The following is an 18,584-nucleotide window of genomic DNA, read 5'->3' on the forward strand; positions in this document are numbered from 1 at the left end:
AACAGATGTTCTGGCAAGTGAATGCAAGCAGGTGAAGAAGAGGGAGTATCTTCCTTCTTCCAATGTCCTTCTGTAGGTCTCCAGCAGAAGGTAGTTGTAGACTGTAAATAAAGAAAATGATTTATTTCTAATCATTATATTTTGTGACTTGTTCTTTAGATATGAATTGAGAATTCGTTACTTGCCAAAAGGATTTCTAAACCAGTTTACTGAAGATAAGCCAACATTGAATTTCTTCTATCAACAGGTATAAAACATTTTCTTTTATATATGCTGCTTTGTTTCTTTGAATCATTTTTATTTTCTTTTTATTTTAGAGTAATATTAAACCTTGTATTTGAGAGACTATAAATGTTGAGTAGTCCAGTATTAAGAGTGTTAACTCATGAGAAGTTTTTTGTTGTTGTTGTTTTGTTTTTCTAATACTTGTTGAATTTTTTTATGCTTAGGCAAGGCTTAAATGATACTTGTTCTGGCCAGGCATGCTTTCAGTCTCAGAACTCAGGATGCAGAGGCAGGCATATTTCTGTGAGTTCAAGGCCACCCTGTTTGACATTTGACCATTCGTGCTTGATCATGACATCAGTAGGTTTGCCATGTAGAAATCCCTGTCAGTGAACTTGGATAATCTTTGGCTCTAAGTTTCAAAATAAAGCAAAATGAGAGTGTGAGACTTCTCTTGGGGGAAAAAAAGGAAGCCAAAGGCAATTACTTGTGGCATGTCCTAGTTTCTTTTGCTGTCATTAGGACACCATGACCAAGGTATAGAAGAAAGACTTTATTTGGGGCTCACAGTTTCAGAGGATGACTCCATGACCATGACCGTCGTAGTGGGTAACATGGTAGCAAGCAGGTAGCATGACTCTGGAGCAGTAGCTGGGAACTTATATCTTGATCCACAAGCACTAGTCAGAGAGAGCTAATTGGGAATGGTGTGGGCTTTTGAAACCTTAAAGCTCACCCCCAGTGCCACACCTATTCCAACAAGGTCATACTTCCTAATCCTCCTCAAACAATTCCACAAACTGGGGAACCAAGAATTCAAAAATAATGAGTCAATGGAGGCCATTCTCATTCAGACTATCAAATTCCACTTTCTGGCCCTCATAGGCCTATAGCCGTAGCATAATGCAAAATGTGTCTAGTTTAATTTCATAAGTCATCACTGTCAATACAATTTAAAAGCTCAAACTCCAAAGTCTCTTCTAAGACTCAAGGTAACTCCCTGTAAAATCATAAAGCAGATTACATACTTCCACCATAACAATGGCACAGAATATGCACTACCATTCCAGAAGGGAGGAAAGGGGGCATAATGATGAAATACTGGACCAAAGCAAGATGGACACCTAGCAGGGCAAACTCCAAAATCTGTAATGCTGTGTCTGATTTCTGAGAGTTTAGATGGCTTTGCCATGTACCTGCTATTCATTTTGAATGTTGTGACTGGAGAGTGTCAGGGTACTGAAGATCACGCATTCCTGTCTGCTAACCACACAGCAGATGTGAACTGGTGCTCTAAAAAGATACATCATCTCTGTGTTTCTAGGACCTTTCCAGTCTGTTGTCATACTTGTCTGCAATTCATTTATTCACCTCCCCACCCTTTTATTTAAAACAAATTGTTAAATCTTATGACATACATACCTTTAGAAAGTCGAGGGAACTATCTTGTTATGTTTTTGCCTGCTTTTATGACAGTGCAACAAGTACATAATGCTTTAAAAGAAATAAAGGTGACAAGTGTTATAGTCACCCCCTTTCCTATGCGGATTGCTAGGGTCAGTGCTCGCCCAGTTTCAGGTGCATTGTGCAAATGCACAAGAAAATGAAAGTACAATCAAAGTCTGAGTTTTGGAGATTTATAATTCTGGGTTATATAAGCCCTGTCTCTTTAAAATTTGTTTTTGAGACTCTTTGTAAATTGTCTTTTGAGTTTTGTATATAAAGTAGGACTATTAAAACTTACCCTGAATAATTACATGGATCAGAAATGATTTATAGAAAACATTAGCCCTAGGACCTGACTGCTAGTAGATTCTCCTTAAATAGTGATTCTTCTATAATCATCCGTAACCTTCAGGCTTTCTCTGACACAGTAAGATGGGATTATGAAGATGCTAGTGTCCAGACTGACTGAAACATTTTAACAAATTAGCTCAGTATGAGAATTAATAGTTGTGTGTGTATGTGTGTGTACACATATATGTATATATACATATATATACACATATATGTATATTTTTATATATTTGTATATATATGTATATATTTGAAGTATGATATAGTTTACCAATGGGGATATATTCTGAGAAATGCATTTTTGGGAAGTTTTGTCATTGTGCAAATATCACAGGGTATTTGCACAAACTAAAATGGCTACATCATCAGGCAGGTCTTTAGAAACAAATTATTGTTTTTGTGGTCATTTTATTGACTGAAATGTTGTGTGATATATGGCTATATAGGTATATATACTGAAATGTTTGATCCATCTGGTTTATTTAATAAAAATAGTTCTTCTGGAGTTAATAGGAGAGTCACAGTTTTAAAATGATTAATAAGGGAAACAGACAGTGAAGGTGAGGAGCCCTGAGTCTTGCAGCACAACCTCAGGATGTGACTGAACTCAGTGGCTACAGAGACCACTGGAACAGAAGAGAAGCAGTGCTGTGACACTAATGGGGTAGCAGTAGAAAAATAGTGGACAAAGTTCATTCAGGTATCCAAAGAATACAGGTGTCTTCAGACCACAAGTCTTAGCCTGTGAATAACTGCTCTGAAGAAATGCCTTGAATAATTTTGGAGTAAAACTTTCATATGTAAGAACGTTTTCCCTGAGGATTGTTATCATTGTCTCTTTTTTGCAACTAAATAAACATTTGACTTTAAAGAGTGACTTAAAACACTTTATTGATTTTCTTTCTTTCTTTCTTTCTTTTTTCTTTTCTTTTTTTTTTTTTTAAATTTATTTTATGTGAGTACACTCGCTGTCTTCAGACACACCAGAAGAGGGCATCAGATCCCCATTACAGATGGTTGTGAGCCACCATGTGGTTGCTGGGAATTGAACTCAGGACTTCTGGAAGAACAGTCAGTGCTCTTTGCCCCTGAGCCATCTCTCCAACCCTTGATTGATTTTCTTACCGTTGAAGAGTTTTTAGAAAGTGCAGTTATTGACCTTCTGGACAGTTGGTTAATGGTCTGTTTATCATCAATATGGTATTGAAAGTCTGCAGTGGTACCTGTTCTGAAACCTGCCCTGGGTGATTGAAAGACAATAAGGCCTTCTTCTCTCTAAGAAAATAGGAAGTCTATATGAGAATCACAAGTTTAAGTGAAACTTACACTGTTTTATACCAGCTGCTCAGCAGTGAGCATAGATAAAGGGCATTTGTGCTCGATACAGGTTGTTATATCCAAGCAATTAAATAGATAAGCAGTGTCAGAAATAGGACTTCGGGGTTTTGCAAGGAAAGATCTTAATGAAGACTGTAAAAAAAAAATGGGATCAAAATCGTTGAACTAGAAGCAGGTAGCATAGGAGATAATAGTTGAAAATTTGGAAGTTTTTCTTGGGCAGTAGTCAACATATTTTTTCTACAAAGAGCCAGAAAGTGAATATTTTAGGCTTTGAAGACCAAGAAACAAAATTGAAGACAATAAGAAGGTAGGTGTATAGCAAGACAAGAAACCAATTTTGACAAGTATTTGTGTTGATATATTGCTCATAATGTAGCTGTATGTAGATTTGGTAATAGAGATGTGTTGTGAGGGAGGGCAGACAGTGTTCTACTCTAGGTTCAGAGTACATGCCCCGTCTTCAAAATCAACTGCAGTTTTTATCTCTTAATTCAATTCTGCGAGGAAATTGTGAATCTTTCAGCTTTGCAGATGTGTTCATACTGATAGATATTAAGACAAAATGGTGTCATTCATGTGTGCGTGTGTAAATTTATTATTATGTGCATGTGTGTGTTTTATATGTGTGACTGTGGGCATCTTGTGTCACAATGTGCATGTGGAGATCAGAGTACAACTTTCAGGATCCCTTTTCTCTCCATTCTAGGTTCCTGGGATCAAACTCAGGCAATCAGCCCTGTGTAGCAGGCCCTTTGATTTATTGCTCAGCCATCTTACTAGCCTGCTTTTGTGTGTTTTGAGACAAAGACTCACTGTGGAATGGCAAGATTGTGCCACTAAATCTGGCCCCATCTGTTTTTAATTGAACATGTTTATTGCCAGAGGTGTCACTATTGCTTTATGTTAGACTTCAGGTGTGTTCCTTCGCAGATTTATAACAGAGTGGACAGTTAGGTGGGGACTGGGAGGTTGCACATTGGGTTTTGAAGAACATGAATTTTTGTAGCTCTTACGCTGAGGCCCCCAAATGCTTTGGGAACTGGATTTATTAATCAGAGAAAAATTGTCCTGCAGTTCAGTAGAAGTGCAGCTCTTGCTGCTCATTTTTCGTTTGGGCTGAGTGGGGCGACCATAAAGCAGCAGAGCATTGTTGTGGCTTCAAAGCCACACACAAGTTAAGCAGTGTTAGACTGTACAAGCCTGTGTTGGTTAAAGATGCAGTAATGATGCTCACCACAGAAGCCTCAATTTAGTTGCTGGGACTCAGGTAAGGTGGAAGGAGAGAACCAATGTCACAAAGTTTTTCTCTGATCTGCACACTTCTGTGGAACATGCATGTGCATAAAAGACTTACATTTTAAGTTGTTTTTTGATATTACTTATTTTATATCAGAAATTCAGTATAATTATTGACAAAATGTGAACAAATATGTAAAAAGCATTTAGCAAACATTTAGGGATTGATCATATTGCAAACATTCCTGTCTCCTATTCCTTTATTTCAGGTGAAGAGTGACTACATGCTAGAGATAGCTGATCAAGTAGACCAAGAAATAGCTTTGAAGTTGGGTTGTTTGGAAATTAGGTAGGTGGTCATGGTACATAGTTTTTGTGTTTGTTTAATTTTTAAGTATTTTCTTCCTTATAAAATTATCAGTAAAATCATGATTAAACTGTGAGAGGATCCACATTACTTACTATTATTTAGATCTGTCTTCCCTAGTTGTTTCTCATTTAACAGCCTAAAGATTCCTTTTATACACATGTCACTGTATGTGTTTCCTGATTTCAGGCGATCCTACTGGGAGATGAGGGGCAACGCCCTAGAGAAGAAGTCCAACTATGAAGTGTTAGAGTAAGTACTGCACATGTGAGCTGTCCATGCAGACTCTGAGTATACTTCCTCCTAGCTCATCTCTACTTGGAAATTGCCTGGAGTAATAGTCTTCTCAGTTTTTATTTGGAGGAGAAAAAACTTTTAGGGAAAAAAATATTGATGGCCTTAATTTTATTCACAAACATTTAAATGTAATGTGAAATGACTTACAGCTAATGCGTGTGGTGTAGCAACATAAATACATTTATACATACACAAATATATTTGGTTTTAAAAAGTATAGATTAAATTTCACTGAGATGATACTTTGCTTCTGTTTTATATCGAAATTCAGAGTTGCCCATAAATTGGTTAATTATTCATTTTCTCTACAGATAAATTAAGGATTCTTTTTTAACAAGTGGAAAAATGAGAGTTATTTGCTACTCAGAATGTAGAGCATAAAACAATTTCTAATAATGATACTAGTTTGCATATTTATCTGTTGTGTTTCATTGTTTTAAATGTGTGTTAGAGAAACTGGACCTCTATAAAAGTGTCTTGATAAAAGTTCTGTACTTCATCTTGTTGATAATTAATTGAGCCAGACAGTTAATATTTATTGTATCTGAGTGAAGCTCCATTTTACTGTTATTTATCACTATAGTCTCCATCTGTATTGTTATTGAAGTTTTTGTAGTATTTTGAGAGATGTGCTAACATATCAAAATTCACTTAGAGCTCATCTGTTGTAATGAAGACTATATAAATGGTTTTAGATTTTGTTTAGACTTTCTAGATCAGTCCAAATACTTTTATAGTATGATAATTTCACATTCCCCCATGCCGAAAATAGGAGCTTGTACAGCAGATATGGTCACAGAAAAAGAAAAGTAAAAGTATTTTGGAAAGCAGTTACTGTTAGTAGTCATTTTGGCTGTTGGTAAACCTCTGCTGGTCCAGTCTGCCTATCATGTTTCAAAGTGCCCAAAGCTAATGCACCTTCTTCTTTCTGAGTTTAAGACATCTTGCATTTGGTTCATGACAGTATATGCCTAGCAGATAATAGATATGTTTATGAAGGTATGTCACATGCATTGTGTCCACTAATCAATGAGACAAGTACAGAAGAAGTAATTTTCAGGAGAATTGTTTGTTTCATTTTTAATTTAAAGTAGATGTATTCATCACCCTTAAATACTCCTTACTGCTTAAAATTCAGATTGCTAGAATTAGAGAAATTATTAAAGGTTGCTTATCAGTAGGCTTTTGTTTAGTTTAGTTTTGCTTTATTTTTGGTGGTAGTAGTTGTATGAGGCAGGTTTTCATTTAGCCTGCTGGCTTTGAACAGTAGATCCTCCTGCCTTCAATCCCAAGTACTGGGATTATAGGTATTTACTCATCTGGGTGAAGTATTTGGAGAAAGTTTTAGGTTCCAGTCCTAAGTTAGAAATGAGGCAAGTTTTACAGTACTGTTGATGTTAAGTTGGTTTCTAGAAATTACAGAAAGTCAGGTAGCAGGAGAATAAGGTCTTAGCACCTTCAAAATTCAGATATGGTTTTCTTTTTTATGAGAAATCAGAAAAATGGACTGTGAGATTCCTTTACAAAAGTCAGAGCTTGTGATTTTACTGCTGGACCAGAGAAGGAAGAGTCAGCATAAATATGTAAATCAGATCCTTCTTAGAGGACATCACTGAGCACCTGAGTGACATAATCTGTAGTGGTCAGTTTATATGTATGTTTAGTGATCGCACAGGTAAACATGGTGGCTATTGCAAGAAAGGGTCTTATGTCCTTTGACTATAACTTGCTTGGCTCTGTTTTTATGTGCTTCACTTACAATATCCAAGCTTTGCACTTCTGCCACAGTGACTCTGCAGTTGTGTCATTTGTATGATGTCACTTCCCACTTCAAAGGATTGGTGATAGCTTAGTGGTTGCACGTGCAGAGCACCTGGCTCCAGGCCTAGCTTTTTTTCTGCTGCTTGATGAGAAGCCCTTTGCAGTATACCATAGTGGTCATGCTCATGCCTGCCTATTAGCAGAGAATTATGTTTCATGATCCCAGCACTGAGTGTGAATTGACTGTAGTCAATACTGTGAAGAAGAGAGATGATCAGCCAGCATGAAACCAAACTGTAGAGCTCTTCCAAAGAACATTGGCCAAAACGACTAACAGAACATAGGCATTATCAGTTGGGTTAATTTGGAACTCCTTTGAACGGGTTTTAGGTTGTTCTCAAAGATAATAAAATGTCCTCTAGTTAGAGATAATTTAAGTTACATTGTTAAGTGGGGCAGGGGGATTCATATCCCATAACAGTTTCTCAGTCTTAATAAAGAACTTAATCCTTTGTAGGAGCTAGAGGGTTCAAGGACACCACAAGAAGATGACCCACAGAATCAACTAACCATGGCTCATAGGGGCTTAACAAAGGCTGAACCAGCAACCAGGGAGCCTGTTTGGGTTTGAGCTAGGTCCTCTGAATGCATGTTTTGGTTGTGTAGCTTTGTGTTCTTGTGCGATACCTAACAGTGGGAGCAGGGACTATTTCTGACTCTTTTGCCTGCTTTTTGGGACCCTTTTCCTTCTACTTGGTTGCCTTGTCCAGCCTTAATATGATTACAACATGATACTCCATGTTAGGTTGATATCCCTGGGAAGCCTGTTATTTTCTGAAGAGAAATGGAAGAATGGATCTAGGGGGAAGGGAGGTGGCAGGGAGAGACTGGGAGAAGAGGAAAGAGGGGAAACTGCCGTTAGGATTTAATATATGAGAAAAAAAATAACTTAATCCATTCAAAATGGGTGCTGCATGCACCCATTGTAAATGAGATAAGGTTAGGTGTAGATTCTTTTTATCCAGCCCTATCATCCTCTCTGAAGAAATCTACATCCACCCTGAGTGTATATACCTGTATATACTCTTTTTTTTTTAAAGCCCGCTCTTCTCTTCTTCCTTATGTCTCCTCCCTTTCTCCCCTCCCCTTCCTACATGACCACCCCCTTAACTGACCTGTGCTTAAATGTGTATAAAAATTAAAACCAAGTGGTGGAGGACCTCACAATCACATGTAACTCTAGTGTACCTGCCACCTCTAATGGTTTCCATGAGTACTTACTTGCATGTAGTATATATACACTGAGGCAAACACCTACACAGATATATACATAAATAAAAAAATAAATCTTTAAAGGAAAAAATTATATTTGAGACAAGGTTTCTTCGTGTAACCTTCCCTGTCTGTCCTGGAACTCACCCTGTAGACTAGGCTGGCATTGAATTGAAAGAGATTCTCCTGCCTCTACCTCCCTAGTGCTGGTGTTAAAGGCTTACTACCATTGCTCAGCAAGTGTTTGTTTTAAAACCTTTTGAAATCAAAAGAGAGTGTCAGATCCTCTGAAACAATACGTAGAGATGATTGCTAGCTTTTATGTGCATGTTGGGATTCAAACTTGAGCCCTTTGCAAGATTAGCTATTGCTTTTAATGGCTGAGCCGTATCCTCAGCCCTGGTTTGTATTTTTTCATTTATTTCTTGCAAATTTTCTCTCCAAAATTTTTATCTATATCTCCTATAAATATTATTCACACAGCTAGATGCCTTAACTCCAGTTTTCAGATCTTTTAACTTAATATATGGTGTGTGTGCACTCCAGCAAGTGCTTATCATCATTTTTTATGTTCTAGAACTTTGAGACAAAGCATGCTTCTTAATTTTGTAGGTTTGTGTTTTCATTGGAAAATATATGCCATTATCTCTCTAATGTTCCTCTCAGTGTTACTTCCTCTGAAACCTCCCAGGATCTCATTGTATAGTCTTGGCTGTCCAGGAACTCAGCAGAGATCCACCTGCCTGTGCCTCGTGAACACTGGGATTAAAGGATTGTGCCAACATGCCCATTTTGCTGTAATAGTAACCTTTCCTGTTGGCCCAGAGCTTTGGTGTTTGTGGTACTACTTGCCATTCCCACTGCAAGTCTGGGCTCTGTGGTGCCTGGCATCTTTTCCCTTCATTCTCAGTAATTCTGTGTCCATATTACATGTTGAGTTTTATTTTCCCCTTTTTTCCTTTGCATAACTGTCTTATGTTTTGTACTTGATACTAATGTTGCTATACCAGGTTGTCTTAAGTCTTCTGCTAAGCTTGACTCCCACTTAGGCCTCCAGTTAATCTTCGATGGGGTGACTTGGGTTACAAGGGCTTCACTTCTAAAAATTGCAGTGGTTACTTCTGAGGAGATCCAGGGAATATTACTTCTGCCTCCCTTAGTTCCCAGTTCAGTGTCCAAATGTTAGGCAGTTTTTGGTGACAAAATTCTTTTTGTCATCTTGGAATCTTTTTTAATTTTTTCATTTCTTGAAAAGTAGATTTATTCTGTTTGTATTTCTAGATTAGTAGTTAATTTTCTCAGTGCTTCACAGATATTTATAGACACCTTTCTTAGTTCTTCTACCATGTATACTGCAGAGAAAGGTCTGTACCCTAGGAACAGTGTTAGCTAAGGAGATGCTTGTGACTCCTGTCTGCCATGCCTGGCTTGCACAGTACCCAGTAAGCCTTCCTCCCATTCAAGGGCCAGTGGGTAGCTTGGAGCCACTTACAATTTGTATACTTTTCAGTACAGAAAAAATGTTCACATTCAAAATATTACCTGTTTATTAACAACTTCAAGAGTTTTTGTTTGTTTGTTTTTCCTTCCATAAGGAAAAAAAATCATTAAATAGTCCATATACTTTTAGTAATCTAGTAGTCAGATACTACTAGAAGAAAACTTAAGTGTGGTAATTTACAGAGTACCCCTCAATTTTACCACATTTCACAAGAAAGATTTTAATTATGTTCAAAATAATGAATATCTAACTGTAGGACCACACTGTTTGGATACCTCTGGTTTGTTTGCTTTTCTTTTTTTCTTCCCATAAACAAACTAAAGATTTTATTACTTTCCCTTTTGTCATTCTAAGCATGACAGACCTGATGTGCCTTTTCCTTTTTCTTTTTTTCAGGGGGGGTGGTTGGTTTTTCAAAACAAGGCTTCTTTGTGTAACCCTGGCTGTCCCTTAACTAGTTTTGTAGATTAGGCTGGCCTTAAACCCAGAGATCTGCCTGCCTCTGCCTCTCCAGTGCTGGGATCAAAGGTGTGCACCACCACTGCCTGGCTTCTGTCAGTGAGAGTGCAGCCTCACCTACTCCTTCACTTTCCTGATGGACAGACTTAATAGAAGTTAGATGAGACTTCTATGTAAATCTGAAAATGAGAGCCAAGAGGCTACCACAGTAGGCCACAGGCTCATGAATGTGACACTAGCCTTAGCTACATTAGTGTCTTTACAAACAAAATAGCCAAGAAACCTTTTAAAAGACTAACAACCAAAATGAAGGCATCTGTCAGGAGAAACCAGATGAGCACAAGTTCCCTATAGCTTAAGTGAAAATAATCTGAACATAGAGTGCATGTCACGGGAACCCTTTTTTGCAACTGGGGGTCAAATACTTGGGAATTGCTTTCAGGAAAAGGCTCTAGGGTAAAGACATTTATGTGGGCTCTGTCTTAATGCTGTGTCAGTACTGTGGGCCAGCTGTCCACATCCCGATATGCCTATTCCCCTATTTGAGGAACTTTGGAGTTTATGTGGTTGTCGCCATGATAGCTGTCTTCATTCCCAGTATTATTATTACTCATCTCTGTCCTTAATTGAGGAACCTTCAGGTGTACAGGGCAGGAAGGGTGCTGAATGTTTTGTGATCACCAACCACTTTGACACAGCTATCTGCCTTGGCCCTGTCTGCAGAGGGTAATGGAAACATTCTGGGTCTGCTCTGCCCTATCTAGTCAGTAGGCATTTTCCACATGTGAGACTCCTGAGCACTAGAGATAGATAGAGCTGCTAAAACCAGGAACAGAACTTTTAATTTAGCTAATTTCCATATAGCCATTTGCTACAATGTTGAGCAATCCCACTCTAACCTGATATTATTGACCTATTATTATCTGTGTATGTCCTCCATAGTATCACTAAAGCAAGGAAGGAGCCTATTAGCTTAGTGTCTGACTGGGGGGATTGCAACTTGGCAGTGTTTTCAAATTGTCCTTTGAGTTTCGTTTTTGTTTGTTTTGCTGCTGTGGTTTTGTTTTTAATCAGATTGATTTAAATGCATTCAGGATATACCTTTTGGTATCTACTAATATAGTAGAGTTACAAGAAAAGCCATGGTTTTGTTTGTTTATGTATGTTTATTTACATATGGGATAATTATATGGGGTTTGAGCATGAGACATGAAGTGAAATTGCATGGAAGAAGCAGTTCCGTGGCAGGTAAAACCAGAAAACAGCATGCCAGAGCCAAGAAAGTGACTTTTGGATGTGGTAAATTGGTGTAACAAGGAGTCAATTGATTTAGGTGCTGCTGCTCAGGTTGTAGGTTAATGAATTTAATTGGATTGAAGGTCTACCATACAAACCACGTGATTTCTGTGGTTTTGACTATAAAGTGATTGTGAAACAACTCCTGCTTATTGATACTTCATATTTAGTTAGTTTTCTCCCTTGTACCTCTGAAAAAAAATACCTGTACATTACCTGAACTTCACTTTTGTCCTTGATTCTTTTCTGTCTTTCCGTGATTTCCTGATTTCATGTCTTCAAATATGTATTTCATCTTCCTGGGAAACAGTGCCATCTAGTGGACAAACTGCTAGTTCAGCACACAAAGTAGGTGGTAAATTTCAAATGCAAGCCCAATCTGTTTTTTTCCAATCTGTTTCTTGTCTAAGTGTTCTGAGGTTTTTAATAATAATAATAATAATAATAATAATAATAATAGCAGGCCTGAGTTTATAGCCCAACTTATCAAAATTGTTGGGATTTCTGACATTTCTATACATTTAGTTTTTGAGCCAGGACTGATCACTTAATTTATTATTCCTTTTCCCATTTTGTTATGTAGAGAAGAGGAAATGTGATTAGAGAGTGAGTTAATAAATTTTAAAGTCAAGGAAAGCTGGTCTTTGATAATGCACACATTTAATCCCAGTACTTGGGAAGCAGAGACTGGTAAGTCTCTTGAGTTCAAGGCCAGCCTGGTCTACAGAGTGAGTTCCTGGGCAGCCAGGGATACATGGAGAACCCTTACCCCCCTTTAAAAAAAAAAAAAACAAGGAGAAGAAGCAATCATCATTTCAGATAAATTTGAAGGGCTTACCATTTACTGCTCTAGAGTTGGTGTGAACCTGGGAGAGCCAGCTCTAAATATGAGGTGGACTCAAGTCTGAAGCAACAGCCAACTTTATTTAGAGCATCTAACAGTTTATACTGTGAGGGTTTAGAGTCTCATGAGTAAAGTGTCCAGTCACAAGGGTAAGCTGCCTGTGGTAGACAAACCACATATGGAAAAAACAGGTTTTTCCATAGAGGCATATAAACAAATATCAGTTGCCAGTTGTAATGAATAATCTAGAGTAAACTCACTCCTATCTTCTATATATGGGAGGGACACACAAAAGCATTTTCTAAAAACCAATTTTGTGTTTTTTGAAGAAATTGAGATGATAAGAGTCTTTGTCTTATTTATTTATTTATTTATTTATTTATTTACAAGAACTCAGAATTCCCCTCATAGAGCTCCATTCTTGGACCGTGTTCCAACAGTTTATTTTTTAGTTAGGCCAGTTGCTTTCTCTAAAATAGAGTTACCTGGGAGGAACTGATATGTGTAAGGACAACCTCTGTGCCATACCCGAGAAAGAATAGTTTCATTACACACTACCGTTTGTAGTAAGGCAAATGGGACTTTTTCAAAAAGGACTTCAACAGTAGAGGGGAAACAACCAAAGATATCTATTGAAATGAATTGTAATCATGTTTTTGTGCATAGCTACAAATTAATTTATCTTTTTCCATGAATATACTGATTGGTTGGAGCTTGATTATAATTGGTTCTTTCATGAACAAAAAGAATAAACTACTTTTGCATTCTCTCAAGTATGTTATTACTGATTGATGCTGTTATTTGTTAATGTGCTTCTTTTTATATTTCAGAAAAGATGTTGGTTTAAAGCGATTTTTTCCTAAGAGTTTACTGGATTCTGTCAAGGTAATTAGAGTCTGCTTATCATAGTCTAATCCGAAACTCATCATGTATCCCTTTCCTACTGAAAACTTGCCTTTGAGAAAGTGAAATGGTGCATTTCCCCCTTACATGGTAAAGCTACAGTAGCAAAAGCTGAATATATAAGAGTCTGTTAACTTCAGGCAAGTAAATTTTCGCAGATTCAGCCTTTTTCCATGGAACCATGGCTTTACTTGATGATTATAATAAGCACCTAAGTGCAAAACTAGAAATGGTTCATGCTGCAGCCCTGTAGCCAGTGTTTGTAAAGTTTTTAATATTTTGATACACAAAAGAGAAAGAATACTGCTTTAAGGAATCATAGTGAATCATGAGCACTGTGTGTGCACATCTGTGTGTGTGCATTGCTGCATCCCTGTATGCATGTATGTTTCTGTTCTGTGTGTGCATTTACCATTGCTGGGTCTCTTGTGTATCACTGTGTTCCATGTCTGTCTGTGCATGCATACACCACTGTGCACTCCCTCCCTCCCTGCCTCCCACCCTCCCTCCCTCCCTCTCTTCCCCCCACCCTCTGTGTGTGTAAATGCTGCATTCTCTGTGTGTCTGTCACTGTTTCCTTTTGTGCATGTTTGCATTGCTATACTCTACATGTGCGTAGTCAATCTCTATTACTACTGTGTGGTTTCCCGGTTGCAGGTTTGGAAATAGCTTCCATGTAATCTTACTCTAGCAGGGCTATTATTGGAGACAAAGAGAAGAGCTCTGAGTGCTGTTTCCTATCCAATCCAGAGCACACCTCCAAACACCAAGTTACAGAGGGAAAACGTAGGATTTGGTCCAAGAAGGGTTCCATTTGCAGCCTCACAGTGTGGGGCATGACCATCTCTTATTTCTGCAAAAAAGTGTCTTCTGTAGGGATGGTGTTAAATGTAACAGATAAATATGTATATTTTAGAACAGTACCTGTCAGGTAGAAGTTCATAAACAACAGCTGTTGTTGCTTTTATTTTTTATTATTACAAAGATTTTTTTCCTCTATTATCTGAGGCCCACACAGGCTGAAGCATGCATGCTAAATAATGTTGTATTCTGGTTCAGAATATTGGCCCCACAGCCAAACTGTCTTGTAAGAGTCCTGGCTTCAGTGTAAATCAACCATGACTTTGGACAGGTGACTGAATCTTTCTCAGTTTTCACATCTGTAACATAGACAAATCAGTTTATGACACGTAATGTCTGTGAGAAGCCAGTGAGTCAGTATTTGCATTCTTAGAAGATGAGCTCTGTAGATGTGTCTAGCGTGAGAAGATGTCTAATATGATACATGTTGACAGACTAAGAACTACATCTCTCAGTGCATGATTGGGATTCACTAGCACAGGATTCTTTTCTTGCCAGTAAAGCTGGACTGTGTTCTTTGAATGTGGTCAGTGCTGTCCAGTGGGCTGGCAGGTCACTCTGTTGGTGCCATTTCTTACATGCAGTCTGTGACAAAACCCTATGTCTATGCCTGGGTGCTGCCCACTTTCTGACCCATTACTATGGTACCTTGGGGTCTGTTTTTCTCCCTTCTTCTGGAGGTTAACAGCATGGTTCCTTTTATACACAGTTCTGAATGATATCACAGGAAAAATAAATACAGAGAGGTCTGCAAGTGCAGCAGGTCTTACAGCGAGGAATAAGAAAGTGTACCCTTTTTAGTATTTAGGGCTCTGGTTGAGAATGCTACATATGTTTTAATTTTCCATTAAGTTTCGGTTCTATTAGTAAAGCACTAGAGAGAAGTTGTTAGGAATCTAACTCTTTCCAGTTAAGTGTGGCAGAGGCTAGGATGACAAATGTAGAAGATGCTGTCCTCTACAAGTTGACATAGATTTGGAAGATAGAGGACAAAGCTTTTAATCAACGTTTGCAACTTTATGTGAGGGAGCTGGGAAATGGCAGCTGTGTTCCTTGGGAGTCTTGCCAGTCTTCTCAAATAGGGAGAGCCTCTATTTATCTGAATTGTTCAGTGTGAAGACCACAAAGGCAAGGAGCAGAGTTCCCCTACCTCCCCTACCTTATCCTGAGACAGCTCAGGAATAGGAGGACTGTAGAAATACAGTGAGAATACTGTAGAAAAACATTAAGTGGAGAACTTAATGTTGCTATTGGTTGGAAGATGCTCTAGCCAACATTCATTTAATGGTTGTGTTTTATGTATCAGTGATTCTCAAATGATGACACCTTTGGTGTCTTTTGAAAATCACTGTCTCCTCAGATTTTCTTGTGTAAAAACATCACAAGTATGACTGCTGCTTTTGAGAGTCTAAGATACTGTTTTATGTTTATAAAAAATCATTATACTGAAAACAGGGACTTGAGTACAGGCCATGGGTGAGTGCCAGTGTGAGACAGATACTGAAGGAAGCTCAGTGGAACCTGATCATGTCCTGGTTCTGCTGCTCTGGCCTCTCTCTTCTCTATGCCCTTGCATGGATGGAATACTTCTCTCCTGTCTAGACCCTACTCAGTATCTAAAGGACTTATTTTTCTTTCTGAATTATTTTTGTAGCTACTGACTTGATTGTTTTTTGTCTTCATATTTTCACACATTGAGTTTGTCTAGCACCAGGTATATAGTATATTTAATAGATCTTATTTGAATGGAAAATGAACCGCTACCTGAAAAATAAGTACTGTTGGAGAAGAGTCCAGAGAGAGGGATACCTGCTCTGCTGCTGCCGCACACTTGCACATATGCACAAATGCTTGTTCATACTTGGGCATGCCACAGATCATACATGAAAATCACAAGACAACTTATAGGATTGGTGCTCACCTTTTACCAAGTGAGACCTGGGCATCAAATTGTTGAGTTAGGCTTATTGATGTGTTAGATAGGGTTATTGTTGTAATGAAACACTATGGCCAAAGGCAACTTGGGAAGGAATGAGTTCATTTGGCTAGCATGTTCTAACACAATCAATTGAGGGAAGCTAAGGCAGCAACTCAACCTGTGAAGGAACAACCTGAATGCAGAGGTCATGGAAGGATGCTGCTTACTTGCTTGTTCCTCATGGTTTGCTCAGCCTGCTTTCTTATAGAATCTTAGACCACCAATCCAGGATGGTACCACTCAAATGGGTTAGGTCTTCCTATATCAATCACTGATTTTAAAAATATGCTTTACGGGCTTGCCTATAGCCTGATCTTATGAAGGCATTTTCTCAATTGAGATTTCCTCCTCTCCGATGACTTAGCACGTGTCAAGTTGACATAAATCTAGCCAGCACAGTAAGTTCCTTTACCAACTGAAACATCTCAGCCCTTTTTATTGATAAGAGAATCACTTTAATTTTTTAACTTTAAATACTGTTTGTTTCTTAAATAGCTTTAATCAGGCAAGACAATAGCCTTAGTCCAAAATTTCTCCCCATTCTACATACATACCCTTGACAGCTCTAGCAGATCTCTCTAGATGCTAGTACTGCTGTAAAACTGTTCTCATAAGCAGTACAGTACCTATTACACACAGTAGGTGTAGACAGTCCCTCCTTTAGAAACAACCATATGAAATACCACAATAAGAAATACATATCTTAGCTCCTGTTTGTTCTAGAATTAGCCATATTGAGTGGCTATGTTTATTAATGTTAGTTTTTCTATAAACAGGCTATGTCTGTATTTTTTCTCAATGTCAAATTGTTTTACTTGTCTTAGATTTAAATTTCTACAAGATTGTTTATAGTTAATATTCCCATTGAATAGCTGAAAGATTGTCATATCCTGGTAGAAATTGACTGAGCTGTGATGTTTCCAAGAACAGAGAAACAGACTGCACATGTCTTGGGTCTGAGAATCACAGGCAAGATCTCTTAACATTTCAGATGCATATTAAAATCACTGCTCCAGTAACACTAGTAAACCCAAGGTCAGAGGCACTCTATAGTTCTCATCATTCCTCCTCAAAGGTATCAAGGTCATGAGTGATAAAGAGGCTGGCAGGCTATTAGTCAAGGAAACTAGCAACATGAATATATATACAGTCTGAATGGGAATTCAGTGAGTTGTGTCATAATTATGTTTGTTTCTTGATTGTACAAGGGACAGAACTGAAGAAGTAGTTCTGGCCTACTATCTTAACAGCTCTATTGTAAATTTAAACCTAGATAGCAAATCAAAACAGTCAAACCTTAATATATTCTTATATTATTCACAGCAGAAATCCAATTTCAAAACTAGAAATGTTGAAAGATCTCAGAGGAACTTATCTAGTTCCCAAGTGAGTCAGTAAGATAGCTTCCTAGAACACCATGAGATTTGTATTTGTACCAGCCATAGTGGCTCACACCAATGACTTGGGTGCTTAGGAGGCTAAGGTAGGAGGATCTCAAGTTCAAAGCCAGCCTAGGCACATATTAAGATCCTAAAACCATGCAAACAAGCAAATAACAACAACAGCAATCCTAATTTTTTTAAGCTAGCCACTGCCCACCTCCACCCTCAGCTCCAACAGCTTGTGTGACGAATCCACTTGTATCCCTAATATTACCAATGTTCATCCAACCTTTGCCTTCCATATTGTTCCTCCCAGTTTTTGCCCTGTTAGTTTAATACCAGTTCCTGCCTGTAGCATCTTAATTTCCAAAATAAAACAAGAGTGTGACCACCTATGACTCCTTTTCTTCTTCTGTACCTACTTGCATTGTTGGTTCCTGCCTAAGTTAGTAGAAAGCCTCCAACTTTTTTTTCTCCCTACTGTTGCTATCCCTGCCAAAACCTACTTCAGAAAATACTACTTCTTCCCTCAAAGTTACCCAAGGAAGTATAGTCAGTGTTAGCATTGTAGAAGCTAAGTTTATTTTAGGCCTACATTGGTCCTTTTTCCTCAGACTTCAATGTGGGATTACTGTTTCCTTGCCTCCCTGGTGTCTCACACGCTGAAGATCAGGAGCTTGGTCCCTAGGGAGCCCTTGCTCTATTCCCAGGTATTTGAAATAATAGTAGAAGTCAATGGTTATCCATGCAAGGGTGGTTATCCACTGTAGGTGGTGGGTTTTCTCCCCTCTGTACACATGTATTTGAAGCCACAATATGCTGTCTTCTAAAAGCATCTGTTATGCGCATACAGATTGTTTATTCTCTTTGTTATGTAACAAAGAAAATAAGATACACAAACAATAAGATAGGATTTCAACCTCCCTAAACTAGTTCTATACAGTGGTTTATAGGCTGCATAGAATAGTTGTGAAAGTATACACCACAATTTGTATTATGTTGAATGAACAATTTTGAAGATCCTTCTTATTGCTGAATGTCTTCAATCTGCCTTCAATCTGCCT

General features: G+C 38.1%; 1 protein-coding gene across 7 annotated transcripts in view; it reads left to right on the forward strand.

Annotated features, from left to right (window-relative positions):
* Ptk2 (protein tyrosine kinase 2) overlaps nt 1-18,584 on the forward strand; it is a 177,820-nt gene that overhangs the window by 55,420 nt on the left and 103,816 nt on the right. For all 7 annotated transcript variants that reach the window (XM_028773232.1, XM_028773233.1, XM_028773234.1 and 4 more), the window contains 4 exons: nt 160-247; nt 4,869-4,948; nt 5,156-5,218; nt 13,227-13,281. In XM_028773232.1, the coding sequence (XP_028629065.1) occupies nt 160-247; nt 4,869-4,948; nt 5,156-5,218; nt 13,227-13,281 (286 nt within the window). The remainder of the gene's footprint in view (nt 1-159; nt 248-4,868; nt 4,949-5,155; nt 5,219-13,226; nt 13,282-18,584) is intronic.

Source organism: Grammomys surdaster, unplaced genomic scaffold (genome assembly GCF_004785775.1).
Source record: "Grammomys surdaster isolate TR1022 unplaced genomic scaffold, NIH_TR_1.0 224, whole genome shotgun sequence".
Taxonomy (NCBI): Eukaryota; Metazoa; Chordata; class Mammalia; order Rodentia; family Muridae; genus Grammomys; species Grammomys surdaster.